General features: G+C 42.8%; 1 protein-coding gene across 1 annotated transcript; it reads left to right on the top strand.

Moving 5' to 3' along the window:
* The first annotated feature begins 630 nt into the window (after positions 1–630).
* On the top strand, positions 631–15826 carry NRBF2 (nuclear receptor binding factor 2). The gene is made up of 4 exons (XM_051619978.1): positions 631–796; positions 11777–11861; positions 13172–13212; positions 14294–15826. The coding sequence occupies exons 1-4, from the start codon at positions 743–745 to the stop codon at positions 15008–15010; spliced, it is 897 nt and encodes a 298-aa protein (XP_051475938.1). The 5' UTR covers positions 631–742; the 3' UTR covers positions 15011–15826.
* Positions 15827–21641: the final 5815 nt, after the last annotated feature.

Genomic DNA, 21641 nt, shown 5'->3' on the forward strand with positions numbered 1-21641 from the left:
TCATGCCATCCTTAGTCCCACCTAAGAAAGTTACACACAATCCCTTTATGGCCATTTCCTCCGCTATAGTCTGCATAAAACACTAAGTTAGCTGGTCAGCTTATTTGCTGTCCAGTGCCCTGATCTTTCTCAGTCAGGTTCATTCTGAATAATTAATACCACTACCTTGTTAGCACACACATGGTGATGCGGCAATTTGGGTAACCCCTGTCTTTGCCACCTGCTTTCACACACTGCAACTCCTGCGACGAACAGCCACGAAGAGCTGTTTCTTCTCCCCATCACGGAGACAAGCTGCACCAGCCGCCCTGCTGACCGCCTCAGTGCCCAGGGCCGGAACACCGGCCCGGAGCCCGTCGTGCGGGAGGGATAACGCCCCTGGCGACAGCACCAGCCCTTCCAGGGCAGGGCCTGCCTTTGCACCTCGGCCGCGGAAGGGGGCTCCTGGCTGCCTCTCCTACCGGAGGGTGACCACGGCACCGGCCCTGCGAGAGCCTCGTTTCCTCACAGCAGCCCCGGCCCCGGCGGCGCGAGGCGGGAAGGGCGGTTGGCCGGAGGGGCGGCGCGAGGCGGGAAGGGCGGTTGGCCGGAGGGAGTCTCGCGCGAGCCGCCGTCTCTCGCGAGGCGCCGCCCGGGCCGGGCCGGGCGGAAGCGGCCGCCGTGTTTACAGCCCGGCGGGAGCGGCGGCGGCAGCCGGGCCGGGCGGGGGCCTGGGCCCCGGGAGCAGGCCGCCTCCGTGCCCATGTGCCCGCAGCCCCCGCTGCCCATGGAAGTGATGGAGGGGCCCCTCAACCTGGTGAGCGCGCGGCCGCGGCGGGGCGGGGCGGGGGGGGGGGGTCCTGTCCGCCGCTCCTCTCAGGCGGCGGCGGGAGGGGGTGACAGCCCTGCCCTCCTGCCGCCGGGAGACCGGGCGGAGAGCGCGGCCGGAACGGGCAGTAAGGCCCTCTCCCCCCTCAGCACCTGTTCGGGGCTGGTGCCAGGGCCTGCCCTCCTGGAAGGGACTTGGGACCCGGACTTGAGGCGGTTTCTGAGGGGTGAGGTGGCCGGGCCCCGCTGCCCGGCCCCGCGGCTGGAGGGGAGGGCCCCAGAGGGCCCCGGGGCACGGGGAGGGCGCAGCGGCACGTTTAGCTTGGGGGGAAGGGGAGGGGGGTCGTCAGTCCGGCCTAAGCTGCACGCAGAAGGGGCAAGGGAAGTTCTGGCAGGAAACGTTTAGATGACACAGGCCGTATCTATGAGTTTTAAGTGTCTGAGAGACTTCTCAGCGGCCCCTTACTGGCTAGGTGCTGCTTTTAATTGCAGAAGGTGAGGTGCTTCAAAAATCTTAAATCGGTAATTACTCTGATTAAATCGCTAAGGAACTTTAACTGAAACACAGATATCTGAAAAAATGTGCCTTCACAAAAGCTGATCAGATTTTAAACAGCCTAAATTGTTACTTTTCTGTCACATAGACAAGATCTAGGGTCAAGAACAATTAGTTTTCTGCTGCCTTGTGGGTTTTACCAAAGCTGTATCTTGACTGTGCCTCAAATCCCTTAGAAAACTAGCTTTGGTCCAGCAGTCCAATTAGCCAGGAACAGCACACCAGGAATACAGCTGTCGTGCTTCCAGGAATGAGTTTGATCCAGAAACTGTTTAGACATTGCCATGCAAACCTCAGAGACTTGTGTCAGTTTAGTTTTTAATCAAAGCTTGTTTGCTTTGTGTCAGCCCTGGCAAACCCTTGCCTGTTCCATACACAAGTCACTCACAGGTATTTCTGGCTTGCTCTCCCTAGTTGCAGAAAGGCTTGTAAAATTGGCACTGTCAACCACCCATGGAATTAGGGATGTCAGTGTAGCAGGAAGATTGGTTATTTTGGTCTGAACTGATGGTGCAGAACCACTCTGGGGATGTCTGCATCACGCTGTCTCAGACTTCTTACTCTGTATGCTGGAAGCCTGATTGGAATAGGGGACAGCAGGAAGTAGAAAGCTCTTGTAACTTGTTGATATGATGGGATTAAAGTCAGACAAACTTGTAGCATGGTAATGCAGGAGGGACAAACTACACCTATTTCACAGACACCATAAAAGCATTTTTAAAAGTGTATCTAGTGTATAAACTTCTAATGAGGAAATTACAATTTAATATTCACTAGTAAATGACTGAAAGTGGCATCTTTGTGGCAGTGCAGGGGTCACTAATCAGTACTGAGACCATGTACTAAGGAGGGACAAGAATTTGACTACAGCCTGGTTGATGGTCCTCTGACCACAACAGGAATATGCAGTCACCACACCTGTCTAGCACCAGGCTAACAATAAGATCAAGACACTTCTGCAAAAAAACAGGAAAAAAGTTGCTTTATATAGTTTTGTACTGAAAATTATCATGCTGCCTGCTCATATATTCCTATTCCCTTTTAAGGAGTATCCCAAAAGACATATAATGTTTGGAAACTGCTGCACAATATAGTCATGAGCCACATTATATAGAAAAATTACCTGTCTTTTCAGGTTGTGTCAAGCACCGTGAAAACTCGTCATAACTAGAGCTTGAATGGGTACAGTACCATGGTTAGAACATGCCTACATTTTTACAATGACATGAACAGAATCAATTGGTTTTGCAAAGCTCTTCTATTCAAAGTTCCTCTCTGCAGCTGAGTTTCAGATTTGCAACAACACATAGGGAAGGTGCCACCCTCCAATGTAAGAATGTTAAATTAAGTTTTTGATGCTCTCTGGTGTCATATGTGTTTCACTTGCTTCTCCTATAAACCTCATATTTAGGAAGTCTAGTTCTTGTGGATTGGAAAAGCACAACTTTTTTGAAAGATGACAAAACATCAGAGAGGAGGGGAATAGGCTGACTAATCTGCTGTCAATTACTTCAGTACAAGACATTTTCCTTCTTCCTGCATATCATGGCTTGCTATTTATATGAAATTGGTTTTTCTTTATTTAAGGCGTTTCATTAGAATTTGCTATAGGTCTTGGACTTTTTTTTAATTATTTTTTTTTTTCCCCCAGTAAAACTTGTTCATTAGTGCTGTATTTGAGCATTTAGCCTTAGCTACTGGGAAGCATGAATACTCTTCTGGTTTTCATGGGATGCTGATCTGACAAAAAAAAAAAATCCTTAGTAATTTTGTATCCTAATGTCTCAATTTCTCTGGCAACATGTAACACACCGACTGCACTTAACCGCTTGTGTTGATGGGTTTTAATTTCAGTTATTGGTTATACATTTGACTATTTTCTTAGTTTTCCTAATTATAGGTGGCATGCCATACCTTGTTGTATTCTGCTAACCTCACTTACATTCTGTTTCTACCTTCTGAAAGATAAATTTCTCTCAAAATAACATTTTTATGCATCTGGGTCCTATTTCATGCTTTAAGCTATCAATGATATTTCTTTTTCTTAAATTTAGTTATATTTTGTTTTCCCTAGTTCACTGATTTACTTCTGTAGGTGGCACTAGACAAATACTGATTTGCTTTTAAACAAAAAATCCATAACCACAATGTTTTTCTTTAAAGGAAGTTGACCTTCAGGTCTATTGATTTCAATGAGAAATAGACTATCTTTTCAGAATTTGGGCTTTAGCTCTTCAGACACCTCCCCCTCCCTTATTTTTCCTAATAATTTATTTTTTTATATATACCTTCTGTGCTGTTGTTGCACACTTAACAATCATGCCGAGTCTAACCCCATCTTTCCTTCTTTTAACCTTTCTAGGGCTTCTGCTACAATACTAACTGTTGATTTGATTTTTCCCCTGAGCTGTCCTCAAGGTATTCATTGTATCCAGTGGCTTCATTTAGGTCTAAGTGGAAACAACTTTTCAAAAATCTGTTGCCATCCTCTGAGTTGTTAGAGCCACGGGAAAGTGTTTTGGGGCAGCTCTGATATTTAAGCATTCATTTTGACTTTTTTTTTTTTTTTTTGTTCTTCTTGCCCTTTACCCTCCTTTCCTCTCCCTGCTTAGTGAACCGTGTGCTTTGCAGATAAGAAACATCATCTGCTCTTGAAAGGATGGGTTAAAGCCATGATTCTTTTACTATTAAAGAAGCCAATTCTTCAACCCTACAAATAAAATATTTAGGTCATGCTGAGGAACCTAAAACTGATATGGAGTAAGTGCAGCCTGTGCACCTGCAGACAACCATATGGCAGATACCTACACCAGCTGAACTTGTTTCAAACATAATCCACTGCCAGAAACTAAGACATTTCAAAATTCTTTAACAGATTAAAACTTTTACTGCAAAATCATGAAGATAAGTCTCATAAGAAAAGACACTCTAAAAAAAAAAAAAAAAGCAGTTAAGAGTTTCTCTGGGCTACCTACTGTAGGGGCAATTCCTGCTGCCACCTGGTTTAGGCAAAGAATTCTCATCTTACATCCAGCAAAAATTTTAACCTTAGGTATTGGTTAAGAAGCACAACAGCACGTTGCTGACCATCAGAAGCTTGAAAGTAGCACAGTAAAAATGGGGCAAATAATATAAACTTCAAGAAGAGACCAAAAAGAAAACTTGCCGGTTGAACAGAGTCTTGACACCCAGGACTTCATAAGTCTGCAGATTCTACTTTAATACCTCAGTATCTCCCTATAGAATATTTGCTAAGGAGCTACATCACCTCTGCCTTATATTCTGCCTACAAGGTAATAGCACTTTATAAGGCTTTTATTAAAATAGAATGCAAAGTCTGGTGAATATCTACTGCCTATAAGTTTCACAGAGTGCAGGGGAAGAGCTGGTGTTTCAGTGGAAAACAGAAACCACAGCCCAGTGGCTGGATGAGAATACACAATAAACTCTATATTGCAAGAATATCATATAATGGAAGCTTTTAATATTAATGCTGTCAGCCATTGGTAGCAACCATTCCAGTGCAAGCCAATCCATAAGAAATGGTTTAGAAGTGAGGTAAATGCTACATCCACATGAGGGCAAAATACCAAGCAGAATAAATATGCAATGTGGTAGAGCAGGAGATGAAAATAGAAAGCACCTGTGAAAGTTTACCAGACACCAAAGGATTTAATCCATGTGGGCCAATTTGTCTGAGACTTAACGTGAGCCTACACCTCTGTTATTTTGATTGGAAAAACAAGAATATTATGTTAATCTACAGAAACATCCACTGACTCAAATTTTTAATTATTTTTTTTTTTTAATAAAGCTTGACCTGAAAGCTGCTATACTTGCTCTTCCAATCTAAAATGAAAAAAGAGAGAGGCAGATGGACTCAGTTCTGAACTCAAACTTGAGAAAACAAGCTTTTAGGTAATAAAAGTGGAAGTATCATTATATAAACATGCCTAATTCAAAGTCTGTTTTTACCACAGTGGTGGAAACCTTGTCTAGGTTTTCTCAGTAACAACATGATCTCTGTGGGGCCTTTCATTTCAGCTAAGGGAAACATAAGGTGTGAACCCACAGAGGCAGCAGCACATCTGCCTGAGTGAAGTGCCTGGAGGTGATCAGACCCTCAGCTGAATAGCCAGATCACCAATGTTGTATTCAGTCATATAACTACTACTAAAGTCCAGCACAAAACTGCTCTGTGTTGCATATCTAACAACTTGCAGTGGCTCTCAGTCAGCAACATAATTAGCTAAGTTCCTGGTGGTTGACAGAAGCATTATTTCCTCCCTGGTGTTTGTGCTTTTTGGGTACCTACCAGCAGTGACTTTCTGCTGCCTCACCCTGGCGTGACGTGCACGTTGTCAAGCCGTGCAGCTCAGCTCTGAGTGAGTGTGCCTAACAGTTTACAGACCCAGATGAAGCTGTCTCAGATGCGTGGGGAGGCAGCAGATTGAGGTCATGGCTGAAACCTTTCTGCCCCACTTCCTTGAAATTGTTGCTCCTGGAATAGTTTGTTTACTGGACCATTTGTTGTGATGAGTCAGTTGTCCCTGCTGAGGGGTAGCTCAGTTACTGTAACAGCTTGAGTCATGTGGTTTAGGCCTACATATAGGAGCCCAGATTGTTTTTGTTTATTGTCAGGGCAGTGGAACTGCTCTCATTTAGCTTATAACCTTCAGTTAGCAAGACTGTGTGGTACCAGCTGCAGCAATATATTTGGGGACAAGAAACACGTTTCCAAAGCAGCTGAGAACTGTAGGTATGCATAAACAAAATGGCTCTGACAAGCAAGTTGAAGCATTTAGTGCTTTTATCATACTAAATGAAAAGGAAGAGAATGAGGTTGATTTGACTATGTGATAGGTAAAAGAATACCACACCTTAATGAAGTTGCAGGTGATCAGGGAAAGAGTTGCAGCCATGAGTTCTGAAGACTCAACCTCACCTGAGCAGTGAATGCAGTTTGGTTTCATTCCAGATCTTTCAATTGCATTTGCATGGTGATGAACTGAGATCAACCATTTTATATCAACTTTGGAATAGGTTGGGAACACAGGCATAGTCAATTAGAGCTAATGAGTGAATTAATGTTCGTTGGCTACATGACCATGTCTGCTCATATATTTAAATTCTAATACTATTCCTTACAAGCAAGTTGAACTTCAGTATCTTCACAGCTCAATACAAAGTGAGTGAGGAGCCTGTTACTACTGAGAATACATTCTCATGAGTGTTTCATGTACTTATTTTGCTCTATAGTCACATTAACCTCTCATGTACAGTTGAGTAATTGTTTTGTCAGCCTTGCTGAGTACTTGTGACAGAAAATTGAGCTCTCATGTGGCTAGTGGTTTTGGTTGAGCAGCCACAATTGCTTCTGCCATTTTTTGTTTCTTCTTCAGCCAACTCTATCTATATAAGGAGTATTTTTAAGGGGTCTTGCTTCTGTGGATAAAGCTACAACATTACTTTTTCTTTAGACTTAGTGGTAAGTATATTTGCGTTATTTAGCATAAGTTACAGTACAACTCTGTTATACTAGCTTTGAGTGTAACTGCCTGGAAATACAAGCTTTTTCCATAGTCACCTGAGTTTTATTCATCGTTATTGTACTTTGGTTTTTTTAATTAAAAAAAATATGGATGGCCATAGTTTACTCTTGAACCTCTCAGGTCAAGTTTTCTAGTTGCATTCTCTCTTTATTCCACTTTTTCAATGCATATGCAGACATACACATTCAAACCTTTCTAAGTTCACTATTTCCTGATAAGAATGGCTTTGAAGGAGACTTCTCTAGGTATAAGCACTGACACGGTGTTTGTGGGCGAGGGGGAACACTGGAGCACCCCCTCATCCCACCCTTTGTGGCCTGCTGTTGTAAACATCCACACAGGAGACACTTTGCACTCTTCTGTACAATATGGAAGCAACTGAATGTGCACTTTCTAACTCTTCCTTTCTCCAAAATACATTCTTAGAAAAACAGCCTTCATTCTTAAGGAAACAAATCTCTAAATGCATCCCTCATTTCTCTCTCAAAAAAAAAAAAAAAAAAAGAAATAACCTTCATCATTGCTTCCAGCAGTAAGAGAACATAGGTATTGATCTTTTCTGGCAAAGATAACTGGTATCCACAGTCCATAGCGTAAAACAGATGATGTTAGCAGCAAACAGTGGTTTCACTTAAAACATTTACAAAGTGCTACATTAGAACAGCTATGCAGTTAGCTTTCCTCAGGCCCCATCATTTTAGCAGCTGGAGTTTCCCAGCTTCGTTAGTAAGTAAGGCAGTGTAATCTGTGCTTCCTAATCATATTAAAATATATCACTTTCTAGAGTCCCTTACTATGAACAAGGAAGGCTGTAAGCTTAATACCTTGTGCAAGGCTTTGTCCAGTGAAGAGCTGTTCCCATTAGGGAACAAAGGAAAACAAAACATACACGAGGCTGTCTCAGCTACAGGACTGCTGCAAATTACTGCTCTTAGGAGAAGGTAGTAGACTTACCCTATTTGAAAATGAGTAGTACTAATTTTACCTTTAAAAAATATTGTAGGATCAAGCAGATTTTTTCCTGGTACCATCTATAATAGCTATCAAGTGGAATCATATGGGAAAACAGCTGTTTTGGTTTTTTATTCCCCAACCTAAGCTAGGATCACATGGTGGTAAACCTTTAAGCTGTAATGGAGCACTGCTTCTAGCAAGAAAACTAGCATTTATATATTTATTTTTTATTTTCAGGGAATAGAAAGAGATCTGGCAAATGGGCCTGGTTGGCTTCATTTCTGGCAGGCTGCAGTCACAGCACTGACTGGTTTATATTGGGAAAAAAATAAGCTGAGCGTTAATTTTTGGCCTACTAAAGAAAGGTCTAGGCAAAGAGACCTGCATGGCTGTTTTAGAGGTTGTTTGATTATTTTTTTATTCTGTTGCTCAGAGATTACATATTCAAGGATTTGTGTTAGTTGGGCAAAAAAAAATAAGTAGGAGCATTTCTCAGGAAAAGCAATACAAACTTACAAATGCATCTCTTAACATCTCAGCTGCAGTTAGAAAGCTTGAGGAAAGCTGTCTAGCTTACCTGCTTCTGTAGTCGATCCAGAATGGTTCAAGCAACACAGTAAGGCAAGCACAAATCCCTTAACAACCAAATCTGTTGTAGCAAGGTGAGGAAGCTTTTTAGCTTGGTCATCCTTCACTCCCACCTGCTTCCTCTTAGGAGAGTCAAGTTGTTACACCTGTGCATTTGCCTACTGGGTATTCCTGCTTGTCTGGACTGGGAGAGACATCTGGAAGAGGTTGTCAGCCTGATTCCCCCCTTCAATTCCATAGCTTGTTAATCAGTTATAACTATTCTTACACCACATCCTACATTTATTTCCAGCACTGCAACTGGAAGAGGAAAGAACTGAGCTATATAAATCCACTGCAGGCAGCTGTTTCTGTAATTGTCACAGCAGCAGGACCAAATTCAAAGCAGTCCTGCATAGCAGCTTCAGAATTATTGGTGTAAACACCTTCCTCTAAAAAGACAGCAGACTGGATATAAACTTGAGAACCATTTTTTTCGCTTTATGATAAAGGAGCAATTTTTCCACTGCCAGTTTTATAATGAGATACAGGCCACTCCGAGTTCAAAATGGATTTGCAAGCTATGATTTGATGCTGTGTGGTTAAGCGTAACTGAACACTAAGAATAAACCAGTAGGCCAGACAAGATGTAGAAGTTTATCCATGATACACAGCTACTAAGCATCCAAGTACTTGTGCTGCAGCTTCATCACTTGCTGCTAGGAAACAGCACCACTAATTTCTTCAAACTGCTGGCAATGAATAATCTACCATGAAAATGGGAGAAATTCCTTGGTTCTTCCAGAAACAGCTAACTGGAACTAACACTCACAGGGTGGAATAAATGAGCAAATACTTCCTTGTTGAGCTGGCAGAAAAACATACAAAGTAAGGAATTCCTCTGCCATGACTGACTGCATAACACCTAGCTTTCTCACACAAGGAAGGCTATGCTGAAGCTGGTATCTGTCCTCTTCCTGTTGTTTCCACTGGGGAAATCTGTTGCTCTGCATGAGAGTAAGATGGCCTGACATATATATTTGGATGTAACAGCAGGAAAGGCATTTTGATCTTGTAATCAAAGGAGTCTAGCCCAACTTCTTCAGACTCCCTCAGCTTCACTGGGAGTTAATTGAGAATGGAAATAATTTAATTGCTCAGTCAAATAGCAGCTGACTGTCCTCAGATGGTCTTAATGTGCCTAAGTGATTTCAGTAAGATCATGCTCCGGTAGTTTAAAACATATGAAAATAACCTTTGAAAACAATCAGAATAAAATTCTTAAATGTAAAAACCAATAAATGGAACCAGGCCTGAGGCTTGTTGAATTGCTTTCTTAGCTCTTCTGTCTCTAGCTACCAAGTTTCCTCTCTCCCAGGTTTTTTAGTTCTGTCCATGCAGTTGGCAGAAGCAGCTGTATCAATACTAAGTTATTGAAAAATTGTTTTGCATGGAGCTAGCTCAGGAGTTTTTATGTCCATGACAGCTGATTTGCTACTGGATAAGCTGCCATGAATAACGGAGAAGATGGTTCTATATGAGCTCATACTATTTGTTCATTCCTGTGGGAAATAAGTTTATCTTTCTGGCATATGTCATTTGTAGGAGTATGTAGAAAAAGGCCAGAAAACAGGTGATTTTCCAATAGAAAAACACTTCCTCCTCTGAGATTATTTAACCTCAGGGCAGAAGAAACAGGGAATGCTGACAATGCTCTGAGGATTGGATGAAGGTGAGGAAGAAGAATATAACCATAATATTTGTTGTGAAGAATCAATGATTTGTGGGTTTTTTTAAGGAACACGCTGTATTAGCATATGAAATCAGTTTTAGAAAAGCCAAATATCTAAAAGCAGTGATATAACTGTTAGAGATTGTTTAAAAACAGCTGTTGCCAAAAGAGCATTTTCTGTAGGAGTCTTTCTCTTCTGTGCTATCAGAGCTGTTAAAATACTGGTAGAAAACTGAACCTACTGTAACACTGTAGGTGACAAGTCAGTTTGGAGGACAAAGATGACGAAGAAATTGACCTGCATTTTGGAACTTATTTTTTAAATGGATGTTAGTGTAAGTATCATGTTAGTCCTGATAGAATCATGTTACGGTCCTGTTTGGATTACCTGACCTTTAATGCTTCCACCAAGGCTGCAGGAGACAGAGAAAAGTGTAATTCCATAAGGCCTGTAGGGAACCAGCTGTTCTAACTTCTTAGGATATGGACAAATGTGCTTATTTTTGTGTTGATCCTGGAACATGGTTAAAGTGAGTCGGTGACTTACCTTCACCAAACAGCAGAAGTCTGATGTGTTCTATGCCTTGATGTGGGTGAAGGTGGGAATAGAGAATTTGTATGGGTCAGAGACAGAATTACAGAGGCAGATTTTGGGTTTGGCTTTCTTGAGAAACAATAACCTTAAGGAAAGAAAAAGACAAACAGTTTCTTCAGATTCCTAAATGTCTTGTGTTGTTTCACAGAGTCAGTGCCTGGTACCTGATGTCTGTTTACTTCAGACTCAACATGTAATGAAGCAGTCCTTAATAGTCTGTGTTAATTGAAGGTGATTGAAGCCTTTCCCATTGCACAGCTTGTCTTGGAGGAAGGACCATAAAATTAATGTCTTGTAGTAATGACAAAAGGACTTGCTTTCATGAATGTTGCAGTGCTGGTTATGCAATACTGTTTCTCACTGAGCATATGCAAATACTTGCATTAGTTGCTGCCAGCGATATCCTTAGTCTACCTTAATGGTTTACATTAGTGGCTTACAAATACTGGTGTAGACCTAACTGTTGTACAGCAACTACATGTCTTTGATATCTTGAGCTGTGGTTGTGCTGCTTCCATTAATGGGTGTAAGCTGCAAACAAAAAGCTCAGGATCTTTTTGCAAGTTCTTCACCCAAGAGGCAAAGCCTCTTGGGCATGGAGCAGTAGAAAATGTAAAAACAGCTGCAAGTTGTACCACAATTCAAATATCTTGCATTCTGCCAGGTAAATTGATCCTAAATACTTAGAGATTCTCATAACTTCTTAGGTCTTTTATGTGACTACAGTAAATGCCTGCCTATAAAGGAGAACATGGGCTTTCTGAGGAACATCTTCAGAAGGATTTTGTTGTGTACATGCCATCTTTGCTGTGTTAAAAAAGTTTGAGTTCTTACCTGTATAGTACAGATTCTTGTAAGGTTAATATTAAGAAGAAAGCAAATTCTAAAGCTTAGAAGGGAGTGGGAGGTCTGAGCCTAAAAGCTGGAGAATTGGAATCATACAGGTTTCTGAGATGTGCTGATTAATTTTAAAACATTAACCCTTGTTGATGTACTGCTCTTCTTATTTCAAGGCTCATCAGCAGAGCAGAAAAGCAGACCGTTTGTTGGCAGCAGGGAAATATGAAGAAGCAATTTCTTGTCACAAAAAAGCTGCTGGTGAGTAGGTATTTGTCACATTCCAGATTTTAAAATCAGTTTCTAGATTTGCATCCTTCATAGAAGTAGAATACCTAGTTATTTGCAAAATTTTTTTACTCTTAAAACATGAATTTGTTTTGCAGTCCAGATCAAGCACCCTTTTGGACACTTTTTTCTAGTATGAGCAGATCAAGTTAGATGTTTCTAAAGTTGTTTCAGTTTGGGTGGTTATCACCATGAAGGCAGTTCTTGACTCAAAATAAACACTGTTATTTTGCTTGTGCTTATTGTGATTGACAGCCTGTCCTGAGTGAGACTTTGTTCATTTACCTGTCTATTTAAATAATCATGCCTAATTATTTGTGTTGGAGCCTGTCAGCTGCCTGAGAGTGAGGCAACTGCTTGGCAGAAGAAGAAAGGGGCAGTCTTATTTGGTGCAACAAGTAGGACATTTCCAGTGACAAGGCTTGGATGGAGACAAAATAAGTGGCTGCTCCAAACATCATAACCTAGATACCAGGCATTCTCACTTGCCATTCATAAATACTAGAAAAACAGATATTTTCTTTGGTATTTATAAATAATCAGGGCAGTGAGGGTTAGTGCTTACATTCCAAGTTGCAGGCTTTTCTTTTTGGTTTTCTTTACTTTACACACCAAGACAAAACCCAGAAATGCATTGGATTTTTATTTTCTTCTGATGATGATTCTATGTCATTATCTTGCATCCTTCCAAATTTGGTTAAGACTTTCTTATACCTTGTGATTTTTAGCCCTAGCAACATATGCCTAAAGTGCTCCTGTGTCTCCAAGCCAGCATGTTTTCTGGGTTGGAGGGGAAGCTGATGAAATAAGTGGGAAACTATGGACTATACCTCTTAATGAAGAATATAACTAAAAAGCATGGATTCATAATACTGGTGTGCCATGGGTGAGAGGATTTTACTTACCATGTCTTGTATTAAGATGTGTGTATGTTAGAAGTCTGGTCCTTAGCTGTGTTTCTTCCCTTCACAAGAGAGTTGTTCTGAATCTTTCTGGAAATGGTTGCTGTCCTCTGAAAAACAAATTGGAACAACCTGAGCCAAGAGGATGCCACAGGAGGGGTGTAAGCACGTATTACATGATTTTACAGTAATTTTTTCAGAATTTAGGAAGACAGCAGGTGTTTCCAGCCACTGTAACTTGGTAATTACTGTGCTTCTGGACTGCTCCTTTTATGTGGGGATTCAGAATATGAAAGGTCTAAAGCCTTTTCTTAGCTTTTATGGAAATGTTGAGGTTTTTGTTACCCTGTCTTAAGTGTTTATCCATTTCCTCTTTTGCAGCATACCTTACAGACGCTATGAAGCTGACCCAGTCAGAGCAGGTGAGAACCAAGTGCAGCAGATGCCAGAATCAGCCATAGCTCTGCTGTGTGCCTGTGTGTCAAATTGTGCCCTGACTGGTCACATCTCTTTTGGGCATTACCTTCTGCATAGTTTTCTGAGCCACTGCAAATTCACCAGGAGTTTTAGGAGTGCAGTGATGCTAGCTTTCCTTGAGAGTTGTTCCAAGTTTACAGGGAGCAGGGACAAGCAAACTACTAACCCATCTAAGTGTTCTCCAGCAATGGTTTCTAGTCTGCAGGGCATCTTCAAGTAGGTGATAAAACTAGTTTCATATTTAAGTTTTGCTGGGAGGCACTTGGGCTGTTCTGCTGAGACACAAAGCTGAGCATCTCATTTGCAGTCTGTAATTTTGGTTTTATTCATGTTGACTGGGGGGTCTCTAGAACAACAGCCCTACACCTTTCCCTAGTCATTGCACAAATCTGTCTGTGAATGTAGTAGTGTAGACTGCTCAGCACTTTCATAGCAGCAGGCTTTGAGTTTAGTCAGTATTATCAAAGCAAATAACCCTTGGAGATCAGGCATCTGTTTTCCTCCAAAGGATCATTCTCGTAGAAAAATGGTAGCCTCTTACCCAGGTGGTTCCTGTGAGTTTTTTCTGTGTTGGGTGTTATTAATATATTAATTATATGTTATTAATATATATACATAGTTACCACCATAGAAGCACACACATAGTTTGTGTGATGTAGCTGAAGTGTGGCTGTGGGTGCCAAGTGAATCCCTTCTTGGTGTTGGTCACTTAAATTCCTGGTGCCACCGCTCAGAGGTACTGTAGCCTGGGCAGTGATTTAAAAATAATCAAACCATATGTTAACTCACTCCTCACCATAGCAGTAGTTTTGCTAAATTTGGGTGACGTATCTGGATCTGTTGCACTGTACAAGCAGAGAGCACTTGTTGGATTTAGTATCTGAATAACAGAAGCTCCTCCCTCACCCTCAGGCATTCTATGATGCTGTTCATGTAAATATTTACTTGTGTGTAACTTGACATGCAAGAATATTCAGGTGGGATTGGGAATCACCAATTAAAGTTTTTTATCTTGTTCTTATGCAGGCTCAGCTATCACTGGAATTACAAAGGGATAGTCACATGAAACAGTTACTACTCATCCAGGAGAGGTGGAAAAGGGCAAAGAGGGAGGAAAAGTTGAAAGCCCAGCAGAATGCTGACAAGGAAATAGCTGCACATCTTCAGACTTCTTATAAGCCATCTGCTGAAGACTCTGATGATCAAAACATACTGGTTCCCATTACTCAGAAATACAGCCCTTCCACAGAGAAACATCCACAGGATATTCAGGGTGTCTTTGACAGGGACCCGGATACGCTATTATTTCTGCTTCAGAAGAAAAAGGAGCCAGTGGAAGCATGTATTGGGAGTAAAACTCCAAAAGATGACAAAACAATAATAGAAGAGCAGGCAACCAAAATTGCAGATTTGAAACGGCACATAGAATTTCTTGTAGCTGAAAATGAGAGATTAAGGAGAGAGAATAAGCAGTTAAAAGCAGAAAGAGCTAGACTCCAAAAATCTCCAGTAGACAAGGAGCTGGATGTAGATGCTGACTTTGTTGAAAAGTCAGAGTTGTGGGGTCTGCAGCAACATTCAGAAACTGCTTCTTCAGCTGCAACTTGGCAGAAGTTTGCAACAACTGCTGGGAAGGCAAAGGACATTCCAATACCCAACCTCCCCCCCCTGGACATCCCATCCCCTGAACTCCCACTGCTGGAACTCTCCGAAGATATACTAAAAGGACTGATGAATAGTTAAAAAACAGGAAAAGTGCTCAATGTAGTTACCCAAACTTAAGAAAAGGGAAAACCACCAGGACAATGGTGATCTGAGGGCAGAAACATCTAACACAATCCTACTGTTGGAGAAAAGGCATTAAAGCTACTTTGTTACTGTGAAATACACATCATATCTGATCTACTTCATTAAAGTTACAGGTACCATAATTGGTCTAAGATGACAAGCTCTTTAGTCTTTCTCCCAATGTTTCAAACCAAATGACTGCCTGGAGAATGTTTCAAGTAACACAATCCTTCAGGGTTTTAAAGTATGCTATATGTAATAGTTATCTATAATGCCATAAATGATGGTGCAGAACCTAACTGTTATGGTTGCCATTTGGCTGCCACTTCATTTCTAGCATGAATTTAAACTGTGCATTTCATTATGCATAACTTTGTTAATTCAGATACAGTGCAATTTATACACCTCCTAGATGGATTTATGTGCCACACTCTACACTCCTGACCATGTTAACCTCAAGTCAGGAGATTTTAATTTCCATTCTATGAAGGAACCAACTTACTAGTTCTGTTGACAAGTTGGGTTTTTTTGGGTTATCTGTTTACATAACTAATCAGGGTGCATCGAATCTAGCTGTTGGTTTCTGTATAAAGTGACATTGTTTAAAAAAGAAAAATCTATACTTAAGGAAAAAATACCCTTTTTGTTTTCAGTGATGCATGAATGGAAGTAATTCTAGCTGGCAGTATTTGATTGAAAAAGGAATTGTTTACAGCTTAACCTGATTCAAAAAGGATATGAAAATAAAAAACAAGGTGTTTTGACACTAAACCTGTGTTAAATCTCTACAAATCTTGCAGCGTGTAAAAAAACCTAAGATTTATACTGACAGAGTTGGTACAGATGTACAGCTGAACTTCTGTGTTCATCACCCAGCAAATACGGGAAAACTGGGATGAATTCAGAGGGCCTTGCCTATCCATGAGGGGACTTGGCCAGCAGCTGGGTAGCGCGATGGGTTTACTGGGGGACAGGCTGCCTGGAGCTGAGGGATCCACCTGGCAGAGCCCTGCACAATGCTCAGGATTGGGTTTCTGCACCCCTGCCCGGGTCAGCACAGGTCAGCCCTGCTCTGCCACCTGACCGAGGCTTTCCCCAGGGGTTGCTGCAGTGTGTAGAGGAGACATTAGTTAACTTTAGCTGTTACTGATTAATGAAAAGTGTTAAGTGTTGCGAGCTACCTCAGTGTCAGTTATTCTTGTGCTGTTACAAGGTGAGCTTTCTTTCTAAGAGTACATTTTTCTTCCAGAATAGACTTGGATGTGCAGCAAGAACACCTTACTGCTTGTGCAAATTCTCCCCTTACCTCTGTATACCTGGTGTCTCCTGTGCTTGCTTGAAGGAGAGTAGGGATTGGAGGCTAGAAAAAAACCTGTGGAAACAAAGGTAAGACAAGTTCATTAGAGGAGGTCACTTGTGCTGAATTGTGGCCAGAAACTTAATCTTGATGGGGAAAAAAATATGTTATTTTACAGTTGGAGCAGTTTAGCACATGAACAGAACCTACATAACAGTTGTGGTCAGGTAACCTGGTCTAGATCAGCCCCAGCTTGCTGCTCCCACTAAAGGGCAAGTTACATTCTCCGCTGTCACCTGCCTGGGTGTCTGTTCCAGGCAACAACGCAGTGGAGCACAGTGTTCCTGTTCATCTAAGTAATCATCTAAGTAAAGCAAAGAAAGCAGTATATGCTCACAAGAAGGAAATATTATTTAAGCACCTATCTCATGTCACTGCCAGGGGTAAAAGCTCAAGGCTGTTAGCCACAGACACATTTCAGCTGTCTGCAGCAGCAGCTACAGGAGAAGGAAGCACATTTTTAGCCTGGCTACCTCTGCTGAGGAGTCAGGGTTCCTCAGAGGGCAGTAAGGGAATTGGAGGCTCTACCTTCTGGTTTTAAGACTAAACTGTCCCTTCATACCTAGCTGCATAAAGAAAACACCAGATATGAAGGAAGCTGCTTCTCTGTAGGAAGACAGCCAAGTAGGGGAAAAACTCCTCCCTGCTACTTTTGAAAGTGTTGTTAAGACTCTTCTCTCCTGCAATGCAAGTGTTTGTTCTTGCAGTCTGCCTAATCACCACATGACTGCTGCTGAAATCAAACTCCAGGCAACATGGCTTAGTACCAGTTTTCCACCCCCATGAGTGATGCAGAAGGGAGAAGGGGTGCAGTTTAACAGGCCAGGAGCTCCAGGCTGCAGCATAAGCATAGCCAGTGTCCCTGCTAGTAGCACACAAGCCCTATGAAGGTGATGTGGAAAGCAGAATATTTCTGTAAAACAGACACACCATTCTAGAGCTGGAGCAGGCAATATCAGTGAAGGGTCAGACTGTGGCCTAGTGAGCAACACGAGTGCTCCTGCTGAAAGGAGAACCTGAACACTGCCAGCCTCTCCTTTCCCTCCCTTCCAGGTGGCAGCATGGTCAGCCAGCCCTGAGGCCAACAGGGACAGGACAGACATGGTGGGAGCAGGTAGGGTCACCCCTTTTACCATCAGCACAGGACATTTACAAAACATCCTACAGCTGAGAATCCACTGAGTAATGGCTTTTCCTTATAAAATTCTTCACATCCCAGGGAAAAAGCTAAGTGTATAAAATAAGATTAAATATTTTAATTTTTCCAAGTAGGGAATTTTTCAGTCTGAAATCATAGCTAGGGATTTACAGTCCATTTAAAGAAAGAAAGGTTGTCTAGAGAATACTCGCCACTAGAGGACAAGTTTTACAGATATATAGTGATAAATCTAAGGAAATTCTTCTCCAACATCTGTCAGCAGGGACATTTATGCCCCAATTTAAAGCTGCTTTAAATTATTATTGCCTTGCAGCTTGTTTTGAGTTCTTCTATAGTGAAACGATAAAAAAGACCCACCGGGCTTTCCTCCCTCTGGGTTGGTTGGTGTTGTTCACGCTCCCTTTCCCCGGCCCCAGCCACCCCCTCCCCCGGCCGGGGCTGCTAGCTCGGTGGCCACCGGTGGCCCCGCCGCGGGAACCGGTTCCGCTGCCGCCGATCGCCACCTGGTGGAACCCCGCGCCCTGCTCGGCTTCTGCTGCAGCCCGGAGCCCCTTTCCTCCCACAGCTCCTGGGTTCCGCCGCCTTCCCTGGCTCATTCCCCACGTCTTTCCAGAACAAGGAAGAGGCGCAGTATGTGAATACGATGCAGAAGGTAAGCGATTTTGCATGAACTACAGCAGAAACAACGAAGTGTTAAGTTATTGGTGCTCACACAGTGTGTAACCAAAGCCTGGCACAGTATGTGGAAAGGTTCCCATGGGCACAGAGCCTGATCTGCCTTGTTTTACACTGGACAGAACTAAAAACTTCCATGGTCCACTATTCTGAAGTGTCTCACCAAGAACCAATTTTAAACATGTGTCCAGACACTGATTTCTATTCATAGACTTTGCCTTACCACAGAAACCACTCTTGTCTTGGAACACAGAAATGCTACCCCTGTCGAATATAGCCAACATATGCTTTGCAAAAAGACATGATCATTACCCAGTCTCTGGCTTTATCTCCCCAGAAGGAAAAACCAAAGGCAGCTGGGAAGCAACGTGGAGTCTCCCGAGAATAAAATCTGCAGGCTGCACCACCAGTTACTACTTAGGGTGACAGCTAAAACCAAAATCTAAAGTGCTGGGTTTTACATTTTAGTTTTATATAAAGGGAAAAGAGGATCTTGTGACCTCTTCCTCTAAGAGCATTTCCATTTTCAGGAACTCTGGCCTTGACCTCCTTCCTGCTCTCCTGTCAGCAGCAGCAGCTCTTTAGCCATCTGCAATTCCTGTTTTGCAATTTCCAACTTTCAGTGGTGGGGACTGCACCTCATCTGGGCTCCTTTCCATGAAACGCTGAACCACAGGATCTTCTGAGGTCCCTTCCAGCTGGGGTTCTTCTATGGTTCTGTGAAAGCAGCCTAGCAAAACAGATGGAGAAAAGCCAGTACAGTCACATCAGCTGATAACATCCCTTACAAAATCAATCCAGCAAACCTGTTCAAAAGTAATCAGAGCAGTAGTGTGGCCTGCCACAAACCAGGTATGGGCTAGACACTTTTTACCAGACCTTTCTGCCTGAGTATGTAGCCTGTGGAGTCCAAGTGTATAACAAGAAGCTCACTGCTCCCTAAAGACTCAGAGCTATGGCAGTCTTCCCACCCCCCACCTCCTTTCTCTCCCATGTTTGTTTTACCAGAAGTAACCTAAACATACCCAGGCTTTCTGTCTTGTAATGATTTGAAATGTTCCCTCAGGCCCATTTGCTCCAGGAGTTAAGGTATTGCTGAGATCAAACAATATTAAATCCTTAGAGCCATGAAAAGACAGGATTTCCTGCCTCAGAGCTACTAAACCCTACTCTTTAATTCCACCAAGCAAGCACAGAGGTACGATATAAGCACATGCTCAGGGACTGGAAAACTAAACAGGCATCTCTGTCAAGAACACCTTATATTGGTATAGCTGGAAGGTACCAGGAATGTCCACTTTGAAACATAACAGTAAAAATCCTCCAGTCCACCACCTAGCTTTGAAAAGGCCTGTGTTTAAAATAAAACTGTTTGCATGCAACACGTCAGGTAAAACATATCTTCAATTTGCTCTGAGGCAACATTTTCCTACTGGCTATATATAGATTGTAACTTCCTTTTCAAAACCTGCAATAACAAATGCAAGAAGCACAGAGGTTAGTCTGTGTGTGCTGCTAATGCCACAGATCATTTGTTCCTTGTCCATATGTCCCTCTGCTGAGGTGGAAAGAAAGGATGTGGTGGTGGACATGGCATCAGAGCTTCCAGACCACCAAGTGCTCCCCTGCCCTCCTGGGGCACACGGAGAAGGAAGAGGTGCACTCCTGCCAACAAAGCACAAGTTAAAAGGTGTAAAGCAGGACCACAGCTGACATTGTTCTTTGGGGCAGAGCTGGGGTTAGGAGGGAAAAGCACCAGCAAAGCCCTAGGCTGGGGGTCTCAGCAAGGAGAGAGAGACAGTGGAGAGACACTTTCAACAGGACTTAACTTGTCCAGTGCAGATGTGGGGGAGAGCACAAACATCCTGCCCGGGAAAGAGCAGAACAGGGTGATGGTGGCCGTGGCAGGAGGAAGGAAGGGAAATTCCCAGTTACTGGCGTGGGCCAGGGAAGACTGTGGGAGCAAGAGAGGGCTTGACAGGATGTCACGGCAGAGGGTATGAACAAAATTACCACCTACTGAAAAGGTCAGAGAGCATGAGAATGTAGCGCTGATCAGATGGGGTTCGGGATGCAGATCTGAGCATCTTCCATGAAGCTGGAAGAGCAGAATAAACAGATTTTAAACTCAGCCTGTTATAATCCCCTATGCCTGACCTGCATAATGGGGACCACGGTTGCACTGCTGCAATTCCAGCAGTCCAGTAACTTGTTTCAGCTGAACAATAGACAGAGCAATCCATCCATCCAGAAATACTTCAGGTCTTAGCAGCCCCACTTTATTGTTTGCTAATTACTTACTCTTCATTAGTTACCTCTGCAGTTACAGAGTATTTCCTGTATGGCAGAGCAGTGGATGGAGATGGTGATAAGGAGCTGGAAAGGGGCGAGGGAAGCCAGGGGTGTGGAGAGCAGAGTGTGCAGTTTTGAGGAGTGAGATATGAAGTTTTGAAGGACAGAAAAAGAGGGGGAAAGTTTCATGGAGAGAATAGCAGATCATGACAGAGCTTGATGTCAGTAAGAAGGTGGTGTAAGGTAACAAGTTACTTCATATTCTTATACTAGGAGTTCCTGCACTCAAAACAGCTTCAGCTGATCTCATCGAATACTTTCAGCTAAATTAAAACAGTTGGGATTGTACACCAGAAAACCCCCTGAAGAGTCTTCAGGGAAGGAAGACAGGAAAACGATGCCCAGTAACACTTCACAGAACATGGAAACAGTTGAGAGGGAAAAGCTGGCCTGAACACAAACACCTCCCACAAACCCCGCTCCAGTCTCAGCCATCAGCTATGAACTGGCAGCAAGCACAACACCAGCCAAGCTTCCTGCTCCTGCCTCCTGTAGGGAGCTCCACTCTGTTGGGACAGAGCTGGGACAGAGCCAGGAATCTTGAGACATGGGATGAGTTTGGTACACCAAGTATTAAAAAAACACAAACAACACGACCACCACACGGCAGAGGGAAGCACACCGCAGAATTTTTGGCCTCTTTTCATGGTATTTGGAATACCTGTTACCTTCAGAAACTGGTTGTGGTCTGCTGATGCACACAGCATTACTGTACATCTCGTGTAACTACCATAATAACTTACTAAACTATCAAAAAGTCATGTACACAGCTAAAATCTATAGTGATTGCAGTGAAATCCTACTTAAGCAGTTCAAACGCATGTATCAATTTATCTTTGTTACAAAAGCAGGAAAAGATCTACTCACCCCAGTGACTGTGCAGCAAAGCATGCAACACTGCAGTCCATCAGTTGTCTCTCCAAAATGAGACTTTTTGTCTTAAAATCCTGTCAATCTCACAGACCTCTCCTTGGGAGGGCTGTGCTGCTTCACCAGTCGTTTCACCCACACATTTTTGCAGATTAACAATTTTGTCATCCTCC

Source organism: Apus apus, chromosome 4 (assembly GCF_020740795.1).
Source record: "Apus apus isolate bApuApu2 chromosome 4, bApuApu2.pri.cur, whole genome shotgun sequence".
In the NCBI taxonomy this organism is placed as follows: domain Eukaryota; kingdom Metazoa; phylum Chordata; class Aves; order Apodiformes; family Apodidae; genus Apus; species Apus apus.